A 12,637-nucleotide genomic window follows, 5' to 3' on the forward strand; every position below is an offset into this window, starting at 1 on the left:
GTTGTGTTGTGTTGAGCTGCCAGCTGTACGGATGAGTGTTGTGTTGTGTTGAGCTGCCAGCTGTACGGATGAGTGTTGTGTTGTGTTGAGCTTCCAGCTGTACGGATGAGTGTTGTGTTGTGTTGAGCTTCCAGCTGTACGGATGAGTGTTGTGTTGTGTTGAGCTGCCAGCTGTACGGATGAGTGTTGTGTTGTGTTGAGCTGCCAGCTGTACGGATGAGTGTTGTGTTGTGTTGAGCTGCCAGCTGTACGGATGAGTGTTGTGTTGTGTTGAGCTGCCAGCTGAACGGATGAGTGTTGTGTTGTGTGTGTTGAGCTGCCAGCTGTACGGATGAGTGTTGTGTTGTGTTGTGTTGAGCTGCCAGCTGTATGGATGAGTGTTGTGTTGTGTTGAGCTGCCAGCTGTACGGATGAGTGTTGTGTTGTGTTGAGCTGCCAGCTGTATGGATGAGTGTTGTGTTGTGTTGAGCTGCCAGCTGTACGGATGAGTGTTGTGTTGTGTTGAGCTGCCAGCTGTATGGAGTTGTGTTGTGTTGAGCTGCCAGCTGTACGGATGAGTGTTGTGTTGTGTTGAGCTGCCAGCTGTACGGATGAGTGTTGTGTTGTGTTGAGCTGCCAGCTGTACGGATGAGTGTTGTGTTGTGTTGAGCTGCCAGCTGTATGGAGTTGTGTTGTGTTGAGCTTCCAGCTGTATGGATGAGTGTTGTGTTGAGCTGCCAGCTGTACGGATGAGTGTTGTGTTGTGTTGAGCTGCCAGCTGTACGGATGAGTGTTGTGTTGTGTTGAGCTACCAGCTGTACGGATGAGTGTTGTGTTGAGCTGCCAGCTGTATGGAGTTGTGTTGTGTTGAGCTGCCAGCTGTACGGATGAGTGTTGTGTTGTGTTGAGCTGCCAGCTGTACGGATGAGTGTTGTGTTGAGCTGCCAGCTGTACGGATGAGTGTTGTGTTGTTTTGAGCTGCCAGCTGTACGGATGAGTGTTGTGTTGTGTTGAGCTGCCAGCTGTATGGATGAGTGTTGTGTTGTGTTGAGCTGCCAGCTGTACGGATGAGTGTTGTGTTGTGTTGAGCTGCCAGCTGTACGGATGAGTGTTGTGTTGTGTTGAGCTGCCAGCTGTATGGATGAGTGTTGTGTTGAGCTGCCAGCTGTATGGATGAGTGTTGTGTTGTGTTGAGCTGCCAGCTGTACGGATGAGTGTTGTGTTGTGTTGAGCTGCCAGCTGTACGGATGAGTGTTGTGTTGTGTTGAGCTGCCAGCTGTACGGATGAGTGTTGTGTTGTGTTGAGCTACCAGCTGTACGGATGAGTGTTGTGTTGTGTTGAGCTGCCAGCTGTACGGATGAGTGTTGTGTTGAGCTGCCAGCTGTACGGATGAGTGTTGTGTTGAGCTGCCAGCTGTATGGATGAGTGTTGTGTTGTGTTGAGCTGCCAGCTGTATGGATGAGTGTTGTGTTGTGTTGAGCTGCCAGCTGTACGGATGAGTGTTGTGTTGTGTTGAGCTGCCAGCTGTACGGATGAGTGTTGTGTTGTGTTGAGCTGCCAGCTGTACGGATGAGTGTTGTGTTGTGTTGAGCTGCCAGCTGTATGGATGAGTGTTGTGTTGTGTTGAGCTGCCAGCTGTACGGATGAGTGTTGTGTTGTGTTGAGCTGCCAGCTGTATGGATGAGTGTTGTGTTGTGTTGAGCTGCCAGCTGTACGGATGAGTGTTGTGTTGTGTTGAGCTACCAGCTGTACGGATGAGTGTTGTGTTGTGTTGAGCTGCCAGCTGTACGGATGAGTGTTGTGTTGTGTTGAGCTGCCAGCTGTACGGATGAGTGTTGTGTTGTGTTGAGCTGCCAGCTGTACGGATGAGTGTTGTGTTGTGTTGAGCTGCCAGCTGTACGGATGAGTGTTGTGTTGTGTTGAGCTGCCAGCTGTACGGATGAGTGTTGTGTTGTGTTGAGCTGCCAGCTGTATGGATGAGTGTTGTGTTGTGTTGAGCTGCCAGCTGTACGGATGAGTGTTGTGTTGTGTTGAGCTGCCAGCTGTACAAATGAGTGTTGTGTTGTGTTGCGCTGCCAGCTGTACGGATGAGTGTTGTGTTGTGTTGAGCTGCCAGCTGTACGGATGAGTGTTGTGTTGAGCTGCCAGCTGTACGGATGAGTGTTGTGTTGTGTTGAGCTGCCAGCTGTACGGATGAGTGTTGTGTTGTGTTGAGCTGCCAGCTGTACGGATGAGTGTTGTGTTGTGTTGAGCTGAAACAAGGTGCAGACAGTTTAGTTTAGTGTACTCCGTTTATTTGATCAGGGACAGTGCATATCAATCAACAGTTATACATTTATAAATTAATACAAATTAAAAACTGTAAATATGCCAACATTTGCAGGGTTGCTACTAGTTTTCAGTTGTAGTCCCTGGGCTGGATGTTTAAGCCAGAAAAGAAACTGAAAAATAGAAGGACATTAAAACTAATATAAAAACAGATTAAAACATATGCTGTACATTCACTCACTGGGCATTCGTGCGTCTATAAGAAGCTGTGTACAGGGTGGGCGGCTACGTGGCGTCGTGGGCAAGGCGCTCGCCACGAATGCAGAGATGCTGGGCTCGCCTGTTCGAGCCCAGCGCTCCACATTGCTTTCAGTTTAGCTGGTCGTTCATACTAATACACATTGGCCGTATTAGGGGGTGGGAAACTGATGGGTGGGGATCGGGCGTTGTGGACAGCGACTCCTACAGATCGGTTGGTGCGCCTGCGCAGTAGAATCAGGAAGTGTCGGGGGCAGCGTGAGCCTCCCACGCGTTACTCCTCGCCACTGAGAGATCGAGCTGCGCAGGTGAAAAGATGCGTGCTGTTACCTCAAGTACCGGAGGGGACTTGTGCTATGTATGACTTAGTCCACATTGCAGCCGGCTTGTGGGAGGCAAGAAACAGCGTTCGTGACAGGGGAGGGTTGAATTGGATGATACGAAATTGGGATGGGAGAAAATATAGAAAATGGGAGAAAAAGTGGATAAAAAAAAAGAAGAAGCTGTGTACATGGACAAATCAAAGTGAAGGAACACAGTCTAACAACGGACTGGATGAAGATGTGTTGTGTTACACCAGGGGTCGGCACCCCACAGCTCTTCAGCCCCTCTGCAGTGGTTCCCTGTAGCTTTGAAGAAAAATTATAATATGGAAATAAATAGCCGCTATTTTTTTTATTTATTATTTTCATTTAAAAAGGAACACCTCTTATATTGGAGACCGAGGTGATACTTTGACACTGAAATTAAAAAGTGTTTAATATTTTGTCAACTAAATTATACAGCCTCTCCCGGACTTCTGCAGGTTTCTGACCCCCAGTAAGCGAACCATAGATAAAAAAAAGTATTTAAAGTCCCGGAGGAAAATAGAGGGTTTAATTCAGCGTGGACAGATTGATTTGCTTTCACTACTAATGATGCAGGCTTTACCTGTATGCTTGATATGTGGCAAAAAAAATTGCCAACAAAAAAAGAAAACCTTCACTACGTTTAGAACACCTCGGCGAGGCGCCTCTGTATTCTAAACTCTGTGCCGGTCAATTATTTTGCGACAATGACCTCGTAGCTATACATTATCCCTTACATAATTAACATATTTACAAGTCGGATTACGTTTTGTAAATAAGACGGATAGAGAAGATTTCAAAGCACTCAAAATTGCCCATATCTCAATTTCAACCTATTCCTTTATAATATTTTATTTTCAGCTTTTATAGTTTCACAAACACACATCAAGACAAATCACAAACACAAAGAAAATAAAAAATAAATAAAAAGAACACAAACAGTATGTTGCCAGACACTGTCACATCAATGAACAAACATACACCATGTCATAATTTATACACTAAGGACGCAAGGGGCTGATTCTCTGACATATACACACATTACATATATACACATACATATACACATATATATATATACACACATACATAGTAGTGTTGTCAAAAATATCAAAAGATCGACACATATCGATTCTGAATACCCAAAACTGTTTCAATACTCATTTCCCGAAATATCGACACCTAATCATTCATAAAAAATAAAAAAAGGAAGTTGCATTGTTCACTTTAATACCCGCAATAGTACAGTAGTCCACACACACACATGTGCATTCAGTTAAGTCGGAACATGACTGCAATACAAACAGTTCAGCCCGTCAGGCACATGCAACACAGACCAGTGTTTACATCTGTCTGCCTGAGAAAACACCATGTTCTGCAACAAAAACGATTGAAGTGAGATGAACAGTTATTTCCAAATGATCTAAAGATAAACAAAGGGTTTCAAAAGTGCCATATCTATCCTCTCCTACAGTACCAGAGAGAAGCTGAGGAGAACCAACCAGCAACAGAAGCAAAACTATAAATTATAATTTAAGATTGAACCTTTTTCCCTGTGGTATCGAAAATGGTATCGAACATCGATACCCCCCAAGGTATCGCATCGAAGCTCGAAATTCCACTATCTTGACAACACCAATACATAGTACAGAAAATACACAGGAGGACATTGAGAAACACTTATGTTCTAGCTAAGCATTCCAAAAAGGGACCCCATATCATTTCAAATTTGTTCAAGGTCTCAGACCTACTGTGACGGATGCTTTCCAGCTGCAGAGAGGAGACCATCTCAGTGAGCCATCTTTTAAAACTTGGAGACGACGTGTCTTTCCATTCCTTCAGGATAATTCTTTTGGCCACAGTCATACCAAACATCAGGGCCTCCTGCTCATAGTAAGGTAATTCCGCAGTGTTAGCTGAACAGCCGAGTAAAGCTAGAAGGCAGTCTGGGGCAATCTCTCTTTTGTACGCCTTGGTATACCAGTCAAAAATGTCTACCCAGTACTTAAATAGCTTGGGACAAAACCAAAACATATGTGAAAGATTACCCTCTGCGAACATGCAACGATCAGAGAGGGATAGATTCTATGCAGTTTGGTTTTAGAGTAATGTAGTCTGTGAATGACCTTAAACTGTATAAGTTGGACTCTGGCATTAATAGAACATTTATGTATCCTACATAAATTTCAACCTATTCCTAAATGATGCTACATTTTGGATAAATGAAAAAAAAAAAAAAAACGAAAAATAACAATAGGTACATACTAGAAATAAGCTTTTGAATAAATTCCAATCCCTCTCTCTATATATATAGTATAACTATATATAAAACGTTATACACTGTTATCTTCATTTTTTTTTGATCCACTTTTTCTCACATTTTCTATATTTTCTCCCATCCCAATTTCGTATCATCCAATTCAACCCTCCCCTGTCACGAACGCTGTTTCTTGCCTCCCACAAGCCGGCTGCAATGTGGACTAAGTCATACATAGCACAAGTCCCCTCCGGTACTTGAGGTAACAGCAGTCGCATCTTTTCACCTGCGCAGCTCGATCTCTCAGTGGCGAGGAGTAACGCGTGGGAGGCTCACGCTGCCCCCGACACTTCCTGATTCTACGGCGCACCAACCGACCTGTAGGAGTCGCTGTCCACAACGCCCGATCCCCACCCATCAGTTTCCCACCCCCTAATACGGCCAATGTGTATTAGTACGAACGACCAGCTAAACTGAAAGCAAATGTGGAGCGCTGGGCTCGAACTGACGAGCCCAGCGTCTCCAGCATTTCGTGGCGAGCGCCTTGCCCACTACACCACGTAGCCGCCCACTGTTATCTTCATTTTAAGGGTAAATGGGTTTTGCGGCTCCAGATTAATTCGTGTGAGGGGGCAAAATGGCTCTTTTGATGGTAAAGGTTGCCGATCCCTGTTTTACACGTTCACAGGAAATGAGCCACAAGGCCGACGAGGTTAAAAAGAGAATTCATTGCCTCGGCTCGCGGGCCCACAGACCGGACCACCACACCAGGGCTCAGTGTGTGTACTGTCTCTCGGCCCTACAGACCGGACCACCACACCAGGGCTCAGTGTGTGTACTGTTGTGTACTGTAGCCACGGGAGAAGTGTGCACCTTTTGAATAAGTCTATACTAGGGCTGTCGCATTATTTTCTAATTTCTAATTTAATTTCGAATCTACATAAAAACACGAGATTCGAACTTGAAGGGAGAAATTAGAATTTGAAAAAAATATATATTATTTTTTTATCAAATCTTTTTTATTTTCCTTTTTTTCAAAACACAATACAATAATAACCAAACATACCATGGTAAAAAAAAGAAATTTTCCAAAACGTTGAAAATAGCTTAGACTTTATTATTATTATTATTATTATTATTATTATTATTATTATTATTATTATTATTATTATTATTATTATTATTATTATTATTATTATTATTATTATTTTTACACTGAAATTCGAATTCGAACTTGTCTACAGTTCTGCACCAGAACATGGAATGAGATGTTTTGTTAAAGTGACAGCCCTCGTCTATACTGTCTGCCCGTCGCCGTGTTGCTCTGTGTCTCACCTGTCGTTCCGTCCTGTCCAATCAGAGTGTGATGCACTCACAGGACGACGCGGCTAAAGACAAGCCCCGCCCCCTCTCCAGTATCTCCCGGCAACAGCGGAGCAGGTCCCACATCACACGCACTGCTTCTGGTGAGACACACACACACACACACACACACACACACACACACACACACACACACACACACACACACACACTGCTTCTGGTGAGAGACACACACACACACACACTGCTTCTGGTGAGAGAGACACACACACACTGCTTCTGGTGAGAGACACACACACACACACTGCTTCTGGTGAGAGACACACACACACACACACTGCTTCTGGTGAGAGACACACACACACTGCTTCTGGTGAGAGACACACACACACACACACACTGCTTCTGGTGAGAGACTGTGGGATATTTGTAGATATCCTGATGAAGAATGTTCTCAGTCAACTGAGGTTTGGATAATAACAAGGTTTATTAACCAAACAGATAGATTACATAGAGAGAATGGCTGAGGGCTTCCCCCAGGTGATCAGCTGAAATGACCCAGGTAAAAGACCCCGATAGATCTCGGGAGGAGACCTATATAGTTAACAAGGGGGGGGGGTGTGGTCCAATTTGATAGGTCAGATGGGGGGGGGTACAGGTTTGGGGAGAGGGGAGGGGGATGTCTTATTCCACAGATAGGGGGGGGGGGCACAGGTAAGGGGATATAGGGGAGGGGAATATATTTACATGAGAACATTATATTATAATTATACCACAAGACACACACACACACGCACTGCTTCTGGTGAGAGACACACACACACACACACTGCTTCTGGTGAGAGACACACACACGCACTGCTTCTGGTGAGAGACACACACACACACACACTGCTTCTGGTGAAAGACACACACACACGCACACACACTGCTTCTGGTGAGAGACACACACACACACACACTGCTTCTGGTGAGAGACACACACACACACACACTGCTTCTGGTGAGAGACACAAACACACACACGCACTGCTTCTGGTGAGAGACACACACACACACACACACACACACACTGCTTCTGGTGAGAGACACACACACACACTGCTTCTGGTGAGAGACACACTCACACACACACACACACACACACACACTGCTTCTGGTGAGAGACACACACACACACACACACACACACACTGCTTCTGGTGAGAGACACACACACACACACACACACACACACACACACTGCTTCTGATGAGAGACACACACACACACTGCTTCTGGTGAGAGACACACACACACACACACAGCTTCTGGTGAGAGACACACACACACACACAGCTTCTGGTGAGAGACACACACACACGCACTGCTTCTGGTGATAGACACACACACACACACACACACTGCTTCTGGTGAGAGACACACACACACACTGCTTCTGGTGAGAGACACACACACACACACACACACACACTGCTTCTGGTGAGAGACACACACACACACACACACGCACTGCTTCTGGTGAGAGACACACACACGCACTGCTTCTGGTGAGAGACACACACACACACGCACTGCTTCTGGTGAGAGACACACACACACGCACTGCTTCTGGTGAGAGACACACACACACACGCACTGCTTCTGGTGAGAGACACACACACTGTAATATACACACACACACACACACAGTCATGTACACACACACGCACACATTCAGTAATGTACACACACACACACAGTAATGTACACACACACACAGTAATGTACACACACACACACATTCAGTAATGTACACACACAAACACACACGGTCATGTACACACACACACAGACTCATCCCCCCCCGACACTCAACTAACCGCCTCGGACAGTCCTTCATACCAGCGGCCATCAGGCTCCACAACAGTGGGCAGCGACTAGCAGCCTCCAGGCCCCACAACAGGGGGCAGCGACAGCGACTGCTACCAGACATTGACCTGGGACTTATAGGAACCCAAGGGGGACAAAGTAGACTACCCTGGTACTTTGATTAATGTATACTCAGTAGATAGTAAATTATAACACTACCTCTTGCATACTGCACCTCATGTGACACTGTGAATAATGTGAATATTCCTCAGCTAGTCAGATAGTAAATTATATTGACCATATTGATCAAATTGTTTACACTGCCTGTGTTGTCTTTTACTACCTGTATACTGTGTTGTTTTACTACCTGTACCCCTCCCCCCCTCCCCCCCATGCTGCTATGATGCCTGAATTTCCCCAAGGGGATCAATAAAGGAATATCTTATCTTATCTTATCTTACACACATTCAGTAATGTACACACACACACACACACACTCAGTCATGTACACATACACAGTCATGTACACACGCACAAACACACACACAGTAATGTACACACACACACACACACAGTAATATACACACATCATACACACACATGAACACGCACTCACAGCTAACCAGGGTTGTTCTCTGTCGTCAGATTTCGGGGCGGGCTCTTCACGGAACATCTCAGATCCGGAACAGGACTTTGAGAGAGAGGTACGGTAACCAATCAGGGCTTCAGGCTTGAAGTTAACCCTTGCACTGCCACACGACAGAAGGTTAACCATTTCACTGCCACACGACAGCAGGTTAACCATTTCACTGCGACACGACAGCAGGTTAACCATTTCACTGCCACACGACAGCAGGTTAACCATTTCACTGCCACACGACAGAAGGTTAACCATTTCACTGCCACACGACAGCAGGTTAACCATTTCACTGCCACACGACAGCAGGTTAACCATTTCACTGCCACACGACAGCAGGTTAACCATTTCACTGCCACGCGACAGCAGGTTAACCATTTCACTGCCACGCGACAGCAGGTTAACCATTTCACTGCCACACGACAGAAGGTTAACCATTTCACTGCCACACGGCAGCAGGTTAACCATTTCACTGCCACACGACAGAAGGTTAACCATTTCACTGCCACACGACAGCAGGTTAACCATTTCACTGCCACACGACAGCAGGTTAACCATTTCATGACAGCAGGTTAACCATTTCACTGCCACACGACAGCAGGTTAACCATTTCACTGCCACACGACAGCAGGTTAACCATTTCACTGCCACACGACAGAAGGTTAACCATTTCACTGCCACACGGCAGCAGGTTAACCATTTCACTGCCACACACGGCAGCAGGTTAACCATTTCACTGCCACACGACAGCAGGTTAACCATTTCACTGCCACACGACAGCAGGTTAACCATTTCACTGCCACACGGCAGCAGGTTAACCATTTCACTGCGACACGACAGCAGGTTAACCATTTCACTGCCACACGACAGAAGGTTAACCATTTCCACTGCCACACGACAGCAGGTTAACCATTTCACTGCCACACGACAGCAGGTTAACCATTTCACTGCCACACGACAGCAGGTTAACCATTTCACTGCCACACGACAGCAGGTTAACCGTCGTAGTGTGATAGTAAAGGGTTAAGTGACGTCTGTAACGTTGGTCTCGTCCTGCAGGGCCTCTTGAGGTCCTTTTGAAGATCTTATTAAAAAGCACTGAGTCCGATATGTTTATCATTCTTTCACAAAATAACTCATTATCTCTCCTGTTCTCTCTCTCTCTCTCTCTCTCTCTTCCATTCTCTCTCTCCCATTATCTCTCTCTCCCATTACTCTCTCTCTGTTCTCTCTCTTCCCTTCTCTCTCTCTCTCTCTCTCCCCCCTTCTCTCTCTCTCCCCTTCTCTCTCTCCTCCCCTTCTCTCTCTCTCCTGTCCTCTCTCTCTCTCTCTCTCTCTCTCTCTCTCTCTCTCCTGTTCTCTCTCTGTCCTCTCTCTCTCTCTCCTGTTCTCTCTCTGTCCTGTCCTCCCTCTCTCTCTCTCTCTCTCTCTCTCTCTCTCTCTCTCTCTCTCTCTCTCCTGTTCTCTCTCTCTCTCTCTCTCTCTCTCTCTCTCCTGTTCTCTCTCTCCTGTCCTCTCTCTCTCTCTCTCCTGTTCTCTCTCTCTCCTGTTCTCTCTCTCTCTCTCTCTCTCTCTCTCTCCCCCCCCCCCCCCCCCCCCCCCCACAGCCGGACTCAGACTCCACCAAACACTCCACCCCCTCCAACAGCTCCAACCCCAGCAGCCCCCCGAGCCCCAACTCGCCCCACCGCAGCCAGCTGACCCTGGACGGCCTGGAGCACACGCTGGATGGCTGACTCCTCCCACCTGACCACCCCCTCAGATAACCCCTCCCACTTGACTCCTAACCCCACCCCCATAGTGGTGAAGCTCCATCCCCCCCCCCCCCCCCCCCGTCCGTGTGATGATGATTCCAGTGCACCGGTACACACACACACACACACACACACACACACGCTGGTCGGGGTGGTGAGAGGTTCCTCTGCATCACGACACTCGACGACCACATTCCCACGACGTCCAGGCGCTGCTGAGAACACACCCGTGGAGCGGAGACATCATCTGGCCGTCTCTCTCTCTGCACACGTGTTGCTTCCGTGTTCATAGGTGACGTATTTACAAAAAGTTAGATATATCGTGCAGTTAGCCCCACATTCAACCCAAACCACCCTCCCGGTGGCGCCCCCCCTGGTGGTTGACCTTCACCACCACCACCACCCGAGAAACGAACCCTCCCACACACGGGTACACACTGCTATATTACCCACATGTGATGCTCCAACCACCTATCGCTTACAATCACTGTTGTGCCAAGAACAAGAAAACTCCACCCTCGCCCAATCTGTCTGCCTTCTACCTCTGTTGTTTCTACGCTACAAAGTGTTGCGCCGAGCCTAAGCCCCAAGTAAACACACCCAAACAACACATACATACATACATACATACTTACATACATACATACATACATACATACATACATACATACATACATACATACATACTACATATAGACAACACACACATACATACAACACACACACACATACATACAACACACACATACATACATACATATATGCACATAAATACAGACAGACACAGCCCTCTTGGCCTGAGGTGTTGTAACCTTCCTCTCTGACTCCTTCCCATCATCAGCCTCCCTACCTTCCTGGACGCGTCTATGCTTTTACCAACGCGTTCCCGTTTTGCGCTCTGATTGGCCACTGACCTACGCTAGTACGCCGCCCTCGCTATGAGCGTAGCAGGACGCTGAAATGCAAATGCATATCACAGTACTGCCTCCAGGAACGGCTGTTTCCGTGTGACTTTATGTGCGCTAAAGTTCTGGTACGTTTAAAGTGCTTAGAAATGCCGGTAAATGCCGGTTCATTCATGCTTTGCGGCACGCTTCCTGACAGGATTTTATAATATTGTATTTTATAATAACAATTCATGACGGCTTGTATAGCTCAACTGGTTAGTCCCCTGCCTGTGGACCATATGGTCCCCGGTTCGAATCTCTTGGATACTTCTTTATTTTCTGTAACGTTAATTAATTTATCCACTCTGGTTGATAAGATAAGATATTCCTTTATTGATCCCCTTGGGGTAATTCAGGCATCATATCAGCATGGGGGGGGGGGGGGGGGGGGTACACAGGTAGTGAAAACAACACAAGCAGTGTAAACAAATAAGTCAATAGAATTGACTATCTAACCAACTGAAATATACAGTATTCACAGTATCACAGTATTCACATAATGTGCAGTATGCATAAGGTGGTGTTATTGTCCTTTTTGGGACACCAGAGTGGATAGATTATTTAACGTTACGAGAAAAAGAGATTCCAACCGGGGACCATATGGTCCAGAGGCAGGGCACTAACCAGTTGAGCTATACAAGCTGTCATGAATTGTTACTGACTAATCCATCATTTACACTTTTCAAGTGCCAATTGCGGGTCGTCGTCCATTATTTGCATTAATAAATCAGATATCATGCGTGTGTGCTTTTGTGATGTGCGCTCTCTCGCGCTGACTCGTTAAGCCCCTTTTCCCCTACGCATGTTCATTTCTGCAGCATTTCTTTATCCACTCTGGTGTGATGGTGTATTGTACTCGCAAATCGCTTCCTGTTTTAATGAATCGGTTGAGTGCAGCGCCGACTCTCTACTTACGAGGGGGGCGTACTAGCGTAGGTCAGTGGCCAATCAGAGCGCAAAACGGGAACCCGGAAACACGAACGCGTTGGTAAAAAGCATAGACGCTTCCTGGACT

The 12,637-nt window shown here is 46.5% G+C and overlaps 1 protein-coding gene across 1 annotated transcript in view; it reads left to right on the forward strand.

The window, feature by feature from the left end:
* cdc42bpb (CDC42 binding protein kinase beta (DMPK-like)) overlaps positions 1-12,004 on the forward strand; it is a 294,374-nt gene extending 282,370 nt beyond the window's left edge. Inside the window, 3 exon segments of the mRNA XM_084314992.1 lie at positions 6,471-6,576; positions 8,930-8,988; positions 10,529-12,004. Coding sequence (XP_084171118.1) covers positions 6,471-6,576; positions 8,930-8,988; positions 10,529-10,657 — 294 coding nt within the window. The 3' untranslated portion in view covers positions 10,658-12,004.
* Positions 12,005-12,637: the final 633 nt, after the last annotated feature.

Source organism: Notolepis coatsorum (assembly GCF_963971535.1).
Source record: "Notolepis coatsorum genome assembly, chromosome: 5".
Classification (NCBI taxonomy): Eukaryota; Metazoa; Chordata; class Actinopteri; order Aulopiformes; family Paralepididae; genus Notolepis; species Notolepis coatsorum.